The following is a 17,625-nucleotide window of genomic DNA, read 5'->3' on the forward strand; positions in this document are numbered from 1 at the left end:
AGAGCCAGGGTGGAGCAGGGCCACTGTCCTCAGGGGACCCCGGTGCGCTCATCCATCCCATATCCCCCCCCCCCCCCGGCTGCCTTGCAGCCCCCAGACTGGGGCAAGGGAGCTGCCCCATGCTCCCCACTCTCAGGGTAAGGCTGGGGGAGCAGCTCTGATGCTGTTGCTTGGTCCCTGGTGTGAGGGGGTGCCCTATGGGGCCGCAGTGTCCCCGCGCCGTCCCCCCCATCGCCCGCTAAACCCCGATTAGCGCCCTGCGCCTGCCCGTCCCGGTGTCGTTAATCTGGGGGGATTGTGGTTAATCCCATGGGGAGCGCTGGGCCCAGCCGCCTGCGCCCTCCTGGGGCCGGGAGGGGACGTGGTCCTTGGGAATGGAGGGGGGGGGGTCTGGGGAAACTGAGGCACGGCTTGTGGGTGTCCCATCACTGACCCCCCTCTCTGTTCCCCCCCGCAGCGCCTCAGGAGCCAGTGAGGACAGCGCCGGGCAGCGGGTCCCCGCGGGCCCCATGCTCTGCTCAGGCCCTGCACCCCGCGCCTGAGAGCCCCCCACCCCGCGGAGACCCCCCCCTCTTCGCCATGGCCAGCAACAGCAGCTCCTGCCCCACTCCTGGAGGGGGGCACCTCAATGGCTACCCCGTGCCCCCCTACGCCTTCTTCTTCCCCCACATGCTGGGGGGGCTCTCACCGCCCAGCACCCTTGCTGGTATCCAGCACCAGCTGCCCGTCAGCGGATACAGCACCCCCTCGCCTGCCAGTGAGTACCGCGGCTCTTCCGGAGGGGTGGGGGGGGCTGGTGGGAAAGGGGGTGTGTGAGGACCCCTGGGTGCTGGGGTCTGTGCTCAGATTGGGATGCGGGTGCTGACCCCGTGATGCTGCTCCGGCTCCGGTCCATAACCAGCACTAGGGCGGTGGCACCGGTGATGGGGGGGGGGGGTCTCCCTGCTCACAGCCACTAAGGGGAAGCTCTGTTTGGGGTCACCAGCTCCTTCCTGGTGGTGGTGGGGGGCGAGTGCCGGGCGCTTCCCCCCGCGTGTCCCCCGTTAGTGCTGCTGGGGAAGCTGAGGCAGGGGCGGACGGGTGCGTGTGACTGACCTGCTGCTGCGCCTTTGTTAACGGCTCTGTTTATAGCCCGGCTGCTAACGGCGCTGCGAACGGGCCCTTGGCTGTCCCCAGCACCCACCGAGGCCGGGCTGCACCGAGCGGTGTCGGCGGTGGCCGGGGAGGCCGATGCCGTGTCCCCGCCGTGGCTCTTTGTTCGCCGGCGGCGCGGGGGCCGCGGTGGGGGAGGCGATGAAGGCAATCATCGCGTCTGCTCCTGATTCAATTTCCCCCTGACAGGGTCGTCCATCACGGCCCCGGTAATCACCGCCCCGCCGCGCCGGCAGCCAGGAGCCGCGGGAGGTGCTCCCGGCACCGCCACCCCGCAGCCTGCCTCAGTTTCCCTGCGCCCACAATGGGTGCCGTGGGGCAGCTGCCGGAGCCCATGCACCGCTGCGGATGGGTGCCCTCGCCCGTTCCCGCGCCGGTGGCATGGGTGCCCCGCGGCACCCGCCGTCGGGGAGGCCGCCGTGGGTCGGGGTGTGGCGGGGCCCCCCCCCTACCCCATCCCTGGCCGCGGGGGACGGTGCAGGCCCGGGCAGGGCCGGCCTGGGGTGCTGTCCCCGCCGGAGCCGCCCCGGCGGCGGTGGGACCCAGTGGGACCAGTTCAGCCACTGGGTGTCGGCGGGTGGGGCCCCTCCCCCGCGCTGGCTCTGGGGCCATTCCCGACGCCTGGCATTGTGGGAACGGGATGGGGGCAGCTCTTGTGTCCCCCCACATCGTTCTCCCTCCATGTCTGACAATGGGGCTGGTGGCCCCCAGGTGGGCTGTGCCTCAGTTTCCCCTCGGCTTTCCCTGCTGGGGAGCGTGTTCCAAGGGGTGGGGGCGCTTTGTGTGCTTCCCCCCCCATGGCACCCACACAGCCTAACGGGTGTCGTGTTTGTGTAGGTCCTGCGGTGTCTGGGGGCTGTGGGCAGGATGCCCCTGCTCTTGTTTCTGGTGATGGGGCCAGGAGGGAATTGCTGGGATCCGCGTCCCATCTGGGGGGCTGGTGCAGCGCCCCCCACCTCCTGATGCGCCTCCATCCCCACCACCAGCCCACCCTCACCAGATGTGCTGCAGCTGCACAGCCCCCGGGCCGATCCAGCTGGGCCCTCCCGGGGGTGCAGATTTCCCCCCCCTCCCCGGGGGTTTGGCCGGGAGCCACGCTGGGGCCTTGGGTGTCAGGATGGGGATCCGGTATCGCTGGGGCTGCTGGTGCCAGGTCCGGCTCCTGGGATGCCAGGGAATGGGATTGGCTGCATCCTGTGCGTGGTGCTTGGGGCTGCTCCGGCTGTGGATGCAGGGGACGGCTGTGTGGCACCCCTCAGCCTGCAGTGGGTGTCCCCGGGTGCCCTGGGACCCATTGTCATGGCCAGGGCTCCAGGCTATGGGTGAAGAGCATGGGGCACCCGGGGTGGATGTGAGACCTCTCCCCACTCAGTGCTGTGTGACCCATGCACATCCGTGTGTGTCCGTGATGCTGTGCGTGTGTGCTGCCAGCTGTGCCCACATGTGGCTGGGGTTATGTGTGTGCATGTGGGGTTCATACGTGTAACAAGCATGTGCAGGGCTGAGTGACTCTGTGGAGGGGGCTGTGTGCAAGCGTGCTCAGCACCCACTGTGCCCGTGTGTGCACGCCACATGTGCCATAGGGCTGCCTGTGTCCCCATGCACGCGTGGCGGGGCTGTCCCCAGGGACTCCCTGATGGCTTTGGGTCTGGCTGTCCTGGGGGGGGGGTCCCCTTCCCTTGCTCATGGGGGGGGGCTATGAGGGGTTCCCTCCTGCTGCCCTGGTTCCCAGGCCTGATGGCTGGAAATGGGCCCCCACCGTGGCCCCCTCCCCGTGCTCTGGGCTGCCGGGCCGGGGGGCCCCCAGCTGTCACCCTACCCCCTGGCTCCGGTTTCCTCCACGCCGCAGCCGCTCTCCCGCAGCGGCCCCGTAATTAATTAATTTTTAAAAATTAATGAGCAAAACGTGCTCCCTGCAGCCTGCGGGGGGGGGTTGGGGGGCCCCGGTGCTGGGGTGCGGGGTTGGGGACCCCTTGGCCGCCTCCCCATCTCCTCCGCCTGGGGAAGATTGATGAGGCCGCGCTGGGCGCAGGGCCCCCGCGCCTGGGAAAGCCCATTACAGCGGAGGTTTTCTATCACTGTCACGGGGGCCGGGGGGGAACCGGGAATTCGCCGCGCTCAAAAGGCGCTGAAGGGGATAAATGGGGTCTTTTGAAGTGGGCGGGCGAGCGGGGGGGCTGCGGGGCCCCGAGGTGCCAGCATGGGGATGGGGGGAAGGGGCTGGGGCCCTGCACCCCGAACCCCAGGCTACGCTGGGGGGGTCCTGGGGGTCCCTGCCCGTGTCCTGTTGTTGGGGCTGTGACCGTGCGCTCCTGAAGCTGCTCATTCTGGGCACCGTGGTGTCCCCCGGGGTGTCCTCATGGGCTTTGTGGCCAAGGCTCCATCCCGCTCATGGGAGCATCCTGTGCTCCCCAGAGCATTGTCTGTGCCCCCATGAGTGGTGCCGGGAGGAAGCAGGGCTGGGGGGATGCTGCTAAGCAGGGAACCCCATTCTGGCACCTCCGGGCTGCTTGTGGGGCAGTGGGACACGGCATTAGGGTATCCGTGTCGCCCTCGCGTGCGGGGTGCTCCCCTCACCCAGTTCCTCTTGGCTTCTGCGTTAAGACTTTGGGGTGGTTTCTTCTTTATTTAATCTCTGCTTCTTCCTGTTCCTCCGGCGTGGGACGGGAAGCGCTGGCCGGCGGGGCCTGCGTGCACGGCACAACCAGCCTGGGCTGCGCGGTGCCACCGGCCGCCGTCCCCTCCGCCGTCCCCTCCGTCGCAGCCACATTCTTTCCAGCGCTGGTAAATGAGTCAAAGCAGACATTTGTCATGTTCGCTGCAGGAAGTTGGAGGAGCGCTGGGCTTTTGTTCAGAAACCTGCTGGCTAAGCAAAGCCTTTGACTTTCTATTATTATTTAAACAGGCGCCGCCGCTCTGCTTTGCACACATCCACACATGCACACACATGCACACACATGCACACACACACATGCACACACACATGCACACGCCTCCCGGCCTTTTTCTTACTCATTTCTGTGTTTTCCTCCCCTTTTGCCCCCTCTCTTTGGGGGCCCCTCGCCGCTCACTTTGGGGCCCGTGGATGTGCTGAGTGCGGCTGTGCCAGCGGGAGGGTGTCCTCAGTGCTGGGGTGTGTGTGTGTGCACCCTCCTCTGTGTGTGCATTCTGCTGTGTACATGTGCCATGCGTGCACACACATGTGCATGTGCACATCTGCTCATGCACGCTGCTTGCTGCATGTGCAGGGTTGAGCTGCTTGCCCAAGGCAGGACCTGTGTTGGGGTTCACTGGGCTCTGCAGTGTCCTGAGCTCCCCCTCTAAGGGCACCCCTCTGGTGGGCAGCATGGGGCAGAGGTGGACCCGCATCCCATGGCAAAGGCCACATGCACTGAAGCTGCTGTCCTTGGCATGGGTCCGGCCCTGTCTGGTGCAGAGAGTGGTGCTGAGCCCACCGTGATGCCGGTGTCACCGCTTTGGGGTGTCACCTCCAGTGGCGGGCCTATATGCACAGATGGGGAGGGATAACGTGTGGTGCTGTGGGCCGCATGCAAACGCACATGTGTGCAGTGGCGGTGTGTCCATGCACTCACACGCAGTGTGGACATACACAGACACGTGTTCACGTGCTCTGCTGCTCCCGTGCTTGGTGGGGACACGGCATCACACACATGTGTGTGTGCGTAGAAGGGATGCACATGTGTGTGCGTGCACATGGGCTGCCCTATGTGCCCACACACAAACGCACCCGTCAGTGCCGCCGTGCAGCGGGGCTGCACATGCGAACACACGCGTGTGCACAGACACACGCACGCACACGCTCCCGCGCCCCGGGGCAGTGGTACCCGCACCCCCGGGGGTCAGGCCGAGGTGAGCCCTTCCCGCCGGGTTCACCCGCAGTTCACCCGCATCCCATTAAGCAAATGAGCCGCGGCCGACGGGCAGCCCCGGCCCCCCCCCCCCCCCCCCCCCCCCCCCGGCTCCCCCGTGGCCGGTGCCGCCCGCCCCGTCCCGTCCCGTTCGGTACCGGGGCGGCCCCGCGGCGCGGAGCGGGTTAAGGCTGTGGGGAGGCGGCTGGTGCCGGGAGGGACCGGGGCTGCCGGAGCCGCAGAGCCGGCGGGGCTGCGCCTTCCTCCCCTCCCCCTCCTCCTCCTCCTCCTCCGCCGCCGCCTGCCCGGGCGCGGAGCGGAGCGGCGGGGCCGCGCTCCCCGGCTGAGCCCCGGCGGGGCCATGGCAGCGCGGCGCGGGGGGCCCGGCTGCCGCGGGGGGGGGCATTGACCGCACCGGGGCCGCCCCCGCCGCCGGACCGGAGGGAGCCGCGGCCCCGGGCCATGTACGAGGGCGCGGCGGTGGCGGGGCTGCCCCCCGGCCCCTTCCTCCGGATGGATTTCTACGGGCCGGGCCGGGGCTGTTTGCTGCCGGAGCGCGGCCCCCCCGCGCCCCGAGGGGCCCCCCGCCGCCCCCCGTCCTGGAGCAGCTCCGGTCGCTGTAGGTACCTGCGCCCCCGGGGGGCGGCCGGGCCCCTCACCGCTGCCTCGGGCCGGTGCTGGAGCCCGCCCGGGCGGGAGGAGCGGCCTCGAAACGCGGCTCTGATCCGGGGCGGGGGTGGGTGGGAATGCGGGGATGGGTGCGGGGTGCGGAGCGATGGGTGCTGGGGGCTTGCCCGTGGGTGCGGGGGCTGAGCGGGGCGCGGGGGGCTGGTCCCGTGGGTGCTGATCCAAGGGGGTGCTGGCAACAGCCCCCAGCCCAAACCCCTCTTCCCCAGGCCCAGCTCCGGCACCGCCGCCGCCAGCTCGGCCATGAACAACCCTTGGCCTATTTCGGTGAGCGTCGGGATGGGGCTGAGCCCAGCGCGGGGGGGGGCTGGGGCCCTGTGGGTGCCCCTCGCACCCCCTTCCCATGAGCAGGGTCTGCAGCGGTGCCAGCGCCAGCTCCAATGGGAATTCCGCTCCCTCCTGATAAGGGCTCCAACAAAACCCAGTTAAAACGGAGCCGCCGCCACTGCTGCGCGGGTGGAGGGGGGCACCAGCGTGGGACCCCCACCATGGGCCTTGGGGGGGTCAGGGTGACCCCCTGGGCTGGGGTGTCCTGGGTGCTGATGTGGGGTCCAGGCAGCCCCTCTGGTGCCTGGGGGGGTGATAGCCCCGTGTCACCCCGGGGGTCCCCTCTGTCCTCAGGACAGGATGCAGAGGATGTGTGGGTGCCTCTGCTGAGCAGGGGCAATGTACCCGGAGCTGCCACCCCATGGGGAACATGGAGCCCTCCTCTGCTTTGGGGGGAGCCCCATGGTCCCCACAGCATGTGGCTGGCCTGGCCTGATGCCCATGGGCAGGAATGGTCCTTTCGGGCTCTGTGGGACAGGCACCGTGATAACGGCTGCGTGAGCCTTCAGTGAGGCACATGGGGCCGGGGGGGGGGTTCCCGGTTCTCCCTCCTCTGGTGCTGGTGCTGGGGGTTTGTGTGTGGCCGTGGCGCCCGGTCCTGCTCCCTGCATTGTCTCTGGTCCTTTCCTCTGGCACGGAGCACGGCCGAGGGGCCTTTGTCTGCGGCTGGGGAGGGCGCAGGGGCTCCCACTGCCTCTGTGGGTGCTGCGTGTCCCAGGCTGTGCCCCAGAACCCAGCGCGGTTGTGCTGCCCCGAGCGGGGTATGTGGGGACCACTGTGTCCCCATCCTGCAGGGCAAGGGGCGACCTGGCCACGGCCCCGTCCCCACGGGTTGCTGGCTGCGATTGGAACTGTGGCCCTGGTGCCATGGGGAGGGCCAGGGCACCTCCGGGCGCTGGTCACAGTGACCGTGACCCAATGGCAGGCGCTGGCAGCTCTCCCTGGCGCTGTGCCCCGCTCCCTGCGTCACACCGAGGTGCCGTGTCTCCCCGGCTCGGGGCTGCCAGCCAGCAGCAGGGCTCAGGGTGACTGCACCGTGCCTCAGTTTCCCCATAGACAGCAGTGGCTGGGCTGGCCCCGAGGTGCTGGCTGCTGCGCCGGTGCTGTGCGGCCTCGCTGGCACATCAGGAAGAGCCTGGGAATGCTGTGGTTGTGGAAACTGAGGCACGAGGGCGGTGGAGGAGCCCGCTGAGGTGATGGGCATCCTGTGCCAATGTGGGTCCGTGGGATGCAGGGTTGTTTGTGGGGTGCTGTAGGGGTCTTGGGGGGGTCCATGGTGTTGGGTTGTATGTTAGCGCTGGATGGCTCCGCTTTTACCTTGGGCTCGTTGTGGCATGAGTCAGGGTGATGGGGACCCTAAGCCCTGATGCTGGTGGGGGGCAGGACCCCCATCCGTAGGGCAGGATGTGCCGTAGGGACCAGATGGGGTGGCAGTTCCCAGTGGCACCCCATGCCCTGGGGCACCCCACGGCTCAGGGCTCCCAGGGCCCTCTTCCCACCCGTCGCTCACTCCCACAGGCGTTGGAATTCAGGGCACGTGGGATCCTCACCCATAGGGCAGCCCTGGGGGGGGGACCCCCCACCCTCCTTTGGGTGCAGTGGACCCCACCGCAGCCCCGGCGGGGCTTTGCCCCTTGTCCCGCTGCTCTCAAAGCCTGGATCCCATCCCTGGCTCCCATCCCTGGCTCCTTTGGCCGCCGGTTGCTGGGAGCAGCCCTGACTCCCGGGTGTCCCCCCCGGGCCCTGGCGCACGGCGGGGCCCCGCGGGCGCTTTCCCACGCCAGGGCGGGGGTGCGGGTGCCGGGGTGCCCCGGGGTCCCCTCGGTGTGGGCAGGAAGCAGCCGGCGGGGCCGCGGGCAGGGGGGATGCAGCCGGAGCCGCAGCATCTGGTCTGCAGCTGGGCTCCGCTTCCTCCAATGGGGGGGAAGGGGGGGCCGGAGCCTGGGCCCCTCCTGTTCCACAGGAGATGGGGCTGGGGGAAGGGAGGGAGCCTGGATGTGGGGTTCCCGCTGTCCCCAGCCCGCCCTGTGGGAGCAGATGCTGTTTGCACCCATCGTGGTGCCTCAGCGCCTTTGGGTGCTGCTGAGGGGCACCCAGGCCTGATGCCACTACGAGGGGCTCCCGGGTGACCGGCCCTGGGGGCGGCTGTGCCCGCAGCCGCGCGTCCTCGCTGGTGGTACCGAGCTCCGGTGGCTGCGGTGGCTGCGGTGGCAGGGGATTCCCATGGTGCTGGTGGCGTGTGCTGATGGGGGGGGGGGAACCGGGTCCCTTCCCCCTCCCGTCTCCTCCGCACCCAGCACATCAGAATCTTGTCAGATCTGCATTTTGCGAGTGCAGCTCTCCACCAGGAAGTTCTTAAATTATATAAAAGAGGCGATAAATTATAGACGACGTTCGCTCAGTCACTTTAATGGCTCCGCTCCCTCGAGTGGCAGCAGTGATTTATTCAGTGACGCCTGGGAAGCTCTGCCCGGCGCACTCGGATCCCACCCCACGTACTCCTAAACCACCCCACACGCTCCCATCCCACCCCGCATGTTCATCCCACCCCACACGCTCCCATCCTACCCTGCACATTCATCCCACTCTGCACACTCCCATCCCACCCCGCACGCTCCCATCCCACCCCGCATGTTCATCCCACTCCGCACGCTCCCATCCCACCCCACACGTTCATCCCACCCCGCATGCTCCCATCACACCCCGCATGTTCATCCCACCTCGCATGTTCATCCCACCCCGCACGCTCCCTTCCCACCCCTCACACTCCCATCCCACCCCGCACACTCCCATCCCACCCCTCACACTCCCATCCCACCCCGCATGTTCATCCCACCCCACATGCTCCCATCCCACCCCGCACACTCCCATCCCACCCCTCACACTCCCATCCCACCCCGCACACTCCCATCCCACCCCTCACACTCCCATCCCACCCCGCATGTTCATCCCACCCCACATGCTCCCATCCCACCCCTCACACTCCCATCCCACCCCTCACACTCCCATCCCACCCCTCACACTCCCATCCCACCCCTCACACTCCCATCCCACCCCGCACCCCGCATGCTCCCATCCCACCCCGCACGCTCCCATCCCACCCCTCCCACTCCCATCCTACCCCTCACACTCCCATCCCACCCCGCACGCTCGGTCCCTACCCTGCAGCACTCGCCTCCATGCTGCACACTCACCATCCCTGTTGTGACAAGGCCTCGTGGGTGGCTTTGTCCCCGTTGGCCCCCCCTCCCTGAGCCCCTTCTGCACCCATGGCAGTGGCACAGCCAGCCCTGGGGGGAACCCCCCCAACCCTCATCCATCACCCCTGAAAGCCCCACTGCCTGCATAGGACCCCTCCTTGGCTCAGCGCCAGGGTGGGTGCCCCTGGCCAGGGCCTCTCCTTGGTGTGGCTCCTTTTGGGGGCCCATTTTGGGGCCTTTTTTGGGGCACAGGGGATGGGGGGGGAAACAGGACCTGGGCTCCCCTGTAGGGCCTGGCCTTTAATATCCTGTTTGACTGGTTCGCTTGGCTCCGCTGCAGAAAAACATGAGCAAACATCCCGGAGCAGCCGGGGAGCGCTTAACCCCTGCCTGGCTGCACCCTACATTGGGGGCTGGCACCCCAGAGTGGTTTGGGCTTGTCCTGGGGGTACCTCCAGGCAGTGCTGGGGGGCAGTGGGGCACAGGGATGGCCTGGGAAGGGCACATCCCATGGGATTTTGGTGTGCTGGGGAGGTGCAAGCACATCCCACACGGTTTTGGGACACGGGGGTGCCCCTAACTATGGTGCACCGGGGGCTGTGCACACGGTGCCCACACGTGAGGGTGCGCGGCAGCAGCCCCCCCCCATCGCGGGGCTGCCCGGGGGCTCCTGGGATCCCGCATCCCGGCTTTTTTCTTTCCTTTTTTTGCTATTTTTTTCCCCTTTTTATTATTTTTTTGTCTGCCTCAAGCCCACGTCATCTCCGTGGCCTGGAAATGTCAAGTTCCATCTTCCCAGCTCGTGTCCTCTCCCCGCTTGGCCCCGTGCGACCTCGGCCCCATGGCCGGGTGGGCAGCGCAGGTCACCGCAACCAAGGACCAGCCCTTGTGTTACTGGGGGGGGGGGGGGTCCCCATGGGGCCTATGGGGGGGGTCTCCATGCCCTGAATGCTGTCACCTTCCCTGCAGCCGTGGAGACGCAGAGCACCAGCTCGGAGGAGATCGTGCCCAGCCCGCCCTCGCCCCCTCCCCTGCCCCGCATCTACAAGCCCTGCTTCGTCTGCCAGGACAAGTCCTCCGGGTACCACTATGGGGTGAGCGCCTGCGAGGGCTGCAAGGTGAGAGCTGCCACTGTCCCCATGGGTCATGAGAGCCCCCGGGCCAGGGCCACCATCCCCATGGGTCCCTGGGCTGGGTGCTGATTGGGGTTTTTGGGGTCATTCCCCCTTCCCCCAGGGCTTCTTCCGCCGCAGCATCCAGAAGAACATGGTGTACACGTGCCACCGGGACAAGAACTGCATCATCAACAAGGTGACGCGCAACCGGTGCCAGTACTGCCGCCTCCAGAAGTGCTTCGAAGTCGGCATGTCCAAGGAGTGTGAGTGAGGACAGGGATGGGATGGGGACATCCAGCCCAGCAGCTCCCACCGTGTGCCCAGGGAGGCCCTGGCCAGGGGAAGATGGGGGACCCCTGGGTTTGTGTCACATCCCCACCGTTGCCCAGGCAACGCGTGATTGATAATGTCAGAGATAAATGATGCCGATGGGGCCTCCTGGTGTCTCGGTGCCAGTTGTCATGGTGCCCGGCGGTACCCCGCAGGGCCGCACCACCGGGGTGGGTGGGTGACGGGGGGGCGATGGATGCTATGGGGGGGGGAGGCTCAGCATCCCACACGCTGCAGCTCAGGGAGGGGGTCCGGGCCCACAGAGATGGATCCCTGCGGGATGTGGGGCTGCTCCCACTGCTTCTTCCACACTCCCCCACAGGGAGTGCGGTGCCTCAGCTGCCATTTTCAATCTCTGATGCTTCCCTCCTCTGTATAGGCTTTGTAGAGCAGAGCTGAGCGCTGTCCCCATGGCAAGGGATGGGGGTGTCCTGCGTCCCCCCCCCAGGGCACAGTCACCCCTCATTGCCTCCTGATGCCTTTGGGGGCTTACTTAAAGGAATGCTGTGCAGGGCTGGATGTCACTGCAGCGCTGGCGGCGGGGGGGGGACACGACCTCATCCAGAGTGTGTTGGGCCTGAGCCCCCACCTCGGGCAGGGACTGGTGGCCATGGGGCTGGTGACACTGACCCCATTGTCCCTGCAGCCGTCCGCAATGACCGGAACAAGAAGAAGAAAGACGTGCCCAAGCCGGAGTGCTCGGAGAGCTACACCATCACACCCGAGGTGGAGGAGCTCGTGGAGAAGGTGCGCAAAGCCCACCAGGACACGTTCCCTGCGCTCTGCCAGCTCGGCAAATACACTACGGTGAGTTGGTGATGGGGGGGGGTCCTGTGGGGGGGCTGCAGCAGCCTCTGCAGTGCCCTCATCCCCTGCCTTGCGCCGCAGAACAACAGCTCGGAGCAGCGGGTGTCCCTGGACATCGACCTGTGGGACAAGTTCAGTGAGCTGTCCACCAAGTGCATCATCAAGACGGTGGAGTTTGCCAAGCAGCTCCCCGGCTTCACCACGCTCACCATCGCCGACCAGATCACCCTCCTCAAAGCCGCCTGCCTCGATATCCTGGTGAGAGCCGGGACCGGGATGGGGACGGGGTTGGGGATGGGGATGGGGACAGCAGGCTGAGCCCCCAGCCCTCGCTCACCCCCAGATCCTGCGGATCTGCACGCGCTACACGCCGGAGCAGGACACGATGACCTTCTCGGACGGGCTGACGCTGAACCGCACGCAGATGCACAACGCCGGCTTCGGGCCCCTCACGGACCTGGTGTTCGCCTTCGCCAACCAGCTGCTGCCACTGGAGATGGACGACGCCGAGACGGGGCTGCTCAGCGCCATCTGCCTCATCTGCGGAGGTGAGTGCCAGGACATGGGATGCAGGGATGGGGATGCAGGGATGGCGGATGCAGGAATTAGGATGCAGGGATAGGGGATGAAGGGATGGGAATGCAAGGATGGGGGATGCAAGGATGGGGGATGCAGGGATGGGGATGCAGGGATGGGGGGTGCAGGGATAGGGGTGGAGGATGCAGGGAGGGGCAGCTGGCCCATTGTCCTGGCTGCACTCCCCAAATGGCTCATCAAGAAGACCTCAAATGTTGGCCCTCGCTATGGCACAGCCTTTGCAGTGACTCCCCCTGGAGTGAGGCAATATCCCCACCAATGGAATGATGGGATGTGTGCTTCTCCATCTCCCCATAATAAACTATGTCCCCCCCCCATTCCTCAGACCGCCAGGACCTGGAGCAGCCCGAGAGGGTGGACAAGCTGCAGGAGCCGCTGCTCGAGGCACTGAAGGTGTACGTGAGGAAGAGGAGGCCCAACAGGCCCCACATGTTCCCCAAGATGCTCATGAAGATCACGGATCTCCGCAGCATCAGCGCCAAGGGTGAGGGCTGGAGAAAGGGGCCGCAGCTCCGTGTCCCAAGGGAAGCATCCCCTGGGCATGGGATTGCTGGGGGGGGGTGCCAGTTTGGAGGTACCAGTTTGGAGGTACCAGTTTTGGAGGTACCAGTTTGGGGGTGCCAGTTTGGAGGTGCCAGTTTGGAGGTACCAGTTTTGGAGGTACCAGTTTGCGGGTAGCAGTTTGGGGGTGCCAGTTTGGAGGTACCAGTTTGCAGGTACCAGTTTGGAGGTACCAGTTTGGAGGTACCAGTTTTGGAGGTGCCAGTTTGGGGTGCCAGTTTTGGAGGTACCAGTTTGCAGGTACCAGTTTTGGAGGTGCCAGTTTGGGGTGCCAGTTTGGAGGTGCCAGTTTGGAGGTACCAGTTTGCAGGTACCAGTTTGGAGGTACCAGTTTTGGAGGTGCCAGTTTGGGGTGCCAGTTTGGGGTGCCAGTTTGGAGGTACCAGTTTGCAGGTACCAGTTTGGAGGTACCAGTTTGCGGGTACCAGTTTGGGGGTGCCAGTTTGGAGGTGCCAGTTTGGAGGTACCAGTTTTGGAGGTGCCAGTTTGGGGTGCCAGTTTGGAGGTGCCAGTTTTGGAGGTACCAGTTTGCGGGTACCAGTTTTGGGGTGCCAGTTTGGAGGTGCCAGTTTGGAGGTACCAGTTTTGGAGGTGCCAGTTTGGGGTGCCAGTTTGGAGGTGCCAGTTTTGGAGGTACCAGTTTGCGGGTACCAGTTTTGGGGTGCCAGTTTGGAGGTGCCAGTTTGGAGGTACCAGTTTTGGAGGTACCAGTTTGGGGTGCCAGTTTGGGGTGCCAGTTTGGAGGTGCCAGTTTGGAGGTACCAGTTTGCAGGTACCAGTTTGGAGGTACCAGTTTTGGAGGTGCCAGTTTGGGGTGCCAGTTTGGAGGTACCAGTTTGCAGGTACCAGTTTGGAGGTACCAATTTGGGGGTGCCATTTTGGAGGTACCAGTTTGGAGGTACCAGTTTGGGGGTGCCAGTTTGGAGGTACCAGTTTGGAGGTACCAGTTTTGGGGGTACCAGTTTGCAGGTACCAGTTTGGAGGTGCCGATTTGGAGGTGCCGATCTGGTGGTGCCGATTTGGGGTGCCATCACCCCCCTGCTGACCCCCACCCTTCCCGCAGGCGCCGAGCGGGTGATCACGCTGAAGATGGAGATCCCGGGGTCGATGCCGCCGCTCATCCAGGAGATGCTGGAGAACTCGGAGGGCATGGACACGCTGGGGGGGCAGCCGGGCGGCCCCCGCACAGGCACCCTGGGCCCCCCCCCGGGCAGCTGCAGCCCCAGCCTCTCGCCCAGCTCCAACCGCAGCAGCCCGGCCACGCAGTCGCCGTGACCCGCGCCCGGCGCGCACCAGGACAGAGCCACACGGCAACGGAGGGGGGGGGGGGCACCCGGCACCACAGCCACAGCCCCCCCCCTACCCCCTCTGGACCTCCCCATCGCCCGGGGTGGACTCCTTGGGGAGCCCCCGGCCCCCCCCTTTCCCCCGGCCCCGGGCACAGCGCGTTGGTTGAGTCACATTTCAGGGGCGCGGGGACCCGCGGGGACCCCCCCCCCCCGGCCCCACCAGCACCAGCACCCATGGGATCGCGACCACCGAGCCACCCACATCACCCCCCCCCCCCCCAAGCCCTCCCACCCCAATCGCAGAAGAAGTGGAGGGGGGGGGGAACGGGACCCGGCCAGACCCCGCCCGCCGAGGAAGCAGAGTCATTTAAAAGAGAAGAGAAAGCAAAGTTATATATATATAAATATCTATAAATATCTATAAATACGTTTTAAAACCTTTGTAAAAGTTTGGAGGGGTTTTTAGGCCTGTGCAGGAGGTGGAGGGGGCCCGGTGGGTGCTGCCCGGGGTGGGGGGGATGGGATGGGGGGAGGGGGGGGGGGAGGTGGGGGAGGGGGCACACGGTTTATTATTATTAAATCTCTCTTTTTTTTTTTTTTTTCCGGTTGTTGTTGAGGTTTTAGTGGGTTTAGAGCCGGGGGGCACCAGGCGGGCCCTGCCCCGGCCCCCCCCGACCCCCCCAGGGAGGGTGGGGGCTGTGGTGCCACCCCGGCCTCACGGGCACAGGGGGGATGGGGAGGGGGGGGGGGGGAGGCTGGCTCCAGAATAAAGTTTATTTATTCTAGTGCCTGGCTCGTTCTTGATGTGGGGGCTTTGGGGTGGGGGTGGGGGGGGGCTTGTTCAAGGCTGCAGCACCCCAAATACCGGGGGTTCTTTGGTGCTGGGGGGCATCCCAGGATCCCTCCTTGCTGTTGTCTCCATGGGGTAGAACCCTTTAGGGTCCCCCCAGCACTCCCCATCCTTTCCCATTGCTGATGCTGCGGTCCTGTCCCCATGTGCCAGGAACCAGCCCTGTCCCCGATGCGTTTGAGCTCCCCCCAGCCCGGGGAGGGGGACAGCCCCGGGGGGGTGCAGCAGGGATGGGACCTGTTTGTTTTCCGTTTGTCCGTGTTTTTTGTTCCAGCAGCTGCGGGGCGAGGCCCATCCGCTGCCCACAACAGGAACCGGGGGCTCGGCTCCGCGTGGCACCGGGGCAGGGAGCCCCGGGCTGAGAACGGCCACAACTCGCACCAGCGATGGCAGCGCGGAGCCCCCTCACACAGTGAGGTCCCCGCGGGCCGGGGGGCCGGGAGGGCAGCGCGGCTCCTCCGTGCTCCCCGCCGGCTGCCCCGGGGCCGGTCCCCGCTCCTGCGGCCGGTGGCAGCAGGCGGCGCGGGGCGGGTGGCCCTTGCGCAGGAGGTGGCCGAGCTCGGCCAGGCTGAGCAGCGCCGACACCAGCCCCACCACGAAGTAGAAGTGGATGAAGACGGTTTTCTCGGTGGGGCGGGACACGAAGCAGTCGACGCGGTGCGGGCAGGGCCGGCGGCGGCACACGAAGAGCGGCTGCACCCTGAAGCCGTAGAGCAGCGCCTGCCCCAGCAGGAAGCCCAGCTCGGCCGCGATGCGGGCCACCACGCTGCCCACGTAGAAGGGCTGGAGGCGGCGGGTGCGTTGGCCGGGCCCCCCTCCGTGCCCCGGTTTGGCCGCTTGGTGCACGGCGAAGATGACGAAGAGCGCGGCGGGCGCCGAGAGCACCACGACGTGGAAGACGAGGAAGCGGTAGTGGGAGATGGGGAAGGCGGCGTCGTAGCACACGGGCTTGCAGCCCGGCTGCTGCGTGTTGCAGACGAACTCCTCCTGCTCGTCCTCGAAGACGTCGCTGCCCACCGTGGCCAGGACCAGGATGCGGAAGAGGAGCATCACCACCAGCCAGAACCGCCCCACCATGGGCGAGTGCTCCTGCACCGCGTCCAGCAGCGAGCTCAGGAAGCCCCATTCGCCCATGGCCGCCCTACGGGAGCGGGGTCAGCTCCAGGGGGATGCTGTGCCCAGGAGGATGGACCCCAGCGGCAGCACGGCCCCTCCAGCTCACCCCCATGCCAACCCCAAACGCATAGAATCATGGAATCAACCAGGTGGGAAAAGCCCTTTAAGCTCATCCAGTCCAACCGTTCCCAGCACTGCCACGGCCACCACTAACCCATGGCACTGAGGGTGTGGGAGCACTTGCAGGGATGGGGAGTGCAGCCCTGCCCTGGGCAGCCTGTTCCAATGCCTGAGCACCCTCTGGGGCAGGAATTGTTCCTCAGCTCCATCTAAACCTGCCCTGGTGCAGCTTGAGGCCGGTTCCTCTTGTCCCATCCCTTGTTCCTTGGTAGCAGAGCCCAGCCCCTCCTGGCTCCATCCCCCTGTCAGGCACTTGTAGGCAGCGATCAGGTCCCCCCTGAGCCTTCTCTTCTCCAGCCTGAATCCCCCAGGTCCCTCAGCTGTTGCCCATCACACTTGGGCTCCAGGCCCTGCACCAGCTTCATTGCCCTTCTCTGGCCCCGCTCCAGCACCTCAATGTCTCTCTTGTAGAGAGAGGCCCAGAGCTGAACACAGGATTCGAGGCATCGCCCCGTGTTGCTCACAGGGGGGTACCCGGCAGTGCCAGCCCTGCTCACCCCATCACAAGCATCCCCTGTGCCCCAGGACTCACCAGAGCTGGCTCCAAGGACAGCAGCCGGGGCAGGACCAGCACGATCCCCATCCCTTGTGTCCCTCCCCAAGCTCCTTCCCCAGCCCCATCCCGCTGGGGTGAGCCCCGGTACCTGCGGAGGCTGCGGTCCACGGTGTGCCAGTGCGGCTGGCGGCGGCTGTCCAGGGCTGACCGGGACTGTCCGGTCCCTTGTCCGGCCGGGATGGGATAACGGCCCTGCAGCCACGCCTGGACTCCTTTTAAAGAGACAGAGCAGCCCGGGGGCGCCCGGAGGGGAGGGAAGGGCTTGGCTCTGCCTGTGGCCTTGCCTGCAGCCAGGCTCTCCTGTGGGGCTGGGGCGCTGTGCCCAGGGGATGCTCATTGCTGGTATGAGATGTTGTGTCCAGGCTGCCAGGGCCATGGTGCTTCATAGGATCAGAATGGCCCATTGGGTTGGAAAAGACCTAACGTTCATCCAGTTCCAACCCCCTGTCACAGCCGGGGATGCCTCACACTTGTAGACCGTGCTACCCAAAACTGTGTCCAACCTGGCCTTGAGCACTGCCAGGGATGGGGCAGCCACAGCTTCTCTGGGCACCCTGTGCCAGCGCCTCAGCACCCTCACAGGGAAGAGCTTCTTCCTTATCTCCAACCTGAACTTGCCCTGTTTCAGTTTGAACCCATCACCCCTTGCCCTGTCCCTACAGTCCCTAATGAAGAGTCCCTCCCCAGCATCCCTATAGCCCCCTTCAGATACTGGAAGGCTGCTCTGAGGTCTCCACGCAGCTTCTCTTCCCCAGGCTGAACAGCCCCAATGTTCTCAGCCTGGCTCCATACGGGAGCTGCTCCAGCCCCTGCTCATCCTCGTGGCCTCCTCTGGCCTTGCTCCTGCAGCTCCATGTCCTTAACGCTGAGGACCCCAGAGCTGCACACAGTGCTGCAGGTGGGGTTTCATGGAGCATCCCAGGCTCTGGCATGTGCTGGCAGACGGAGCCACGCCAGTGGTGGGAGGCCATTCCACTGGGTAACTCTTG

General features: G+C 66.0%; 2 protein-coding genes across 3 annotated transcripts; one reads left to right on the forward strand and one right to left on the reverse strand.

Annotated features, from left to right (window-relative positions):
• Window positions 1–457: 457 nt before the first annotated feature.
• Window positions 458–13,966, forward strand: RARA (retinoic acid receptor alpha). 2 transcript variants are annotated; one of them, XM_057406027.1, is made up of 8 exons: window positions 458–757; window positions 10,205–10,353; window positions 10,472–10,613; window positions 11,327–11,487; window positions 11,569–11,745; window positions 11,831–12,035; window positions 12,410–12,568; window positions 13,709–13,966. In XM_057406027.1, exons 1-8 carry the CDS (start codon window positions 580–582, stop codon window positions 13,918–13,920), a joined length of 1,383 nt encoding a protein of 460 aa, XP_057262010.1. In that variant the 5' UTR covers window positions 458–579; the 3' UTR covers window positions 13,921–13,966. The 2 variants fall into 2 exon arrangements, with proteins under 2 accessions (XP_057262010.1, XP_057262011.1); XM_057406028.1 differs by lacking the exon at window positions 458–757 and adding an exon at window positions 5,367–5,640.
• Window positions 13,967–15,189: 1,223 nt separating this feature from the next.
• GJD3 (gap junction protein delta 3) lies at window positions 15,190–16,823 on the reverse strand. Its single transcript, XM_057406029.1, has 2 exons — window positions 16,725–16,823; window positions 15,190–15,925 (listed from the first exon to the last, which is right to left on the reverse strand). Exon 2 carries the CDS (start codon window positions 15,916–15,918, stop codon window positions 15,190–15,192), a length of 729 nt encoding a protein of 242 aa, XP_057262012.1. The 5' UTR covers window positions 15,919–15,925; window positions 16,725–16,823.
• Between the last annotated feature and the right edge of the window lie 802 nt (window positions 16,824–17,625).

This window comes from Pezoporus wallicus, unplaced genomic scaffold, assembly GCF_028554395.1.
Source record: "Pezoporus wallicus isolate ANWC-B61680 ecotype Strahan unplaced genomic scaffold, APGP_CSIRO_Pwel_v1 contig_14525, whole genome shotgun sequence".
NCBI classification, from domain to species: Eukaryota; Metazoa; Chordata; class Aves; order Psittaciformes; family Psittacidae; genus Pezoporus; species Pezoporus wallicus.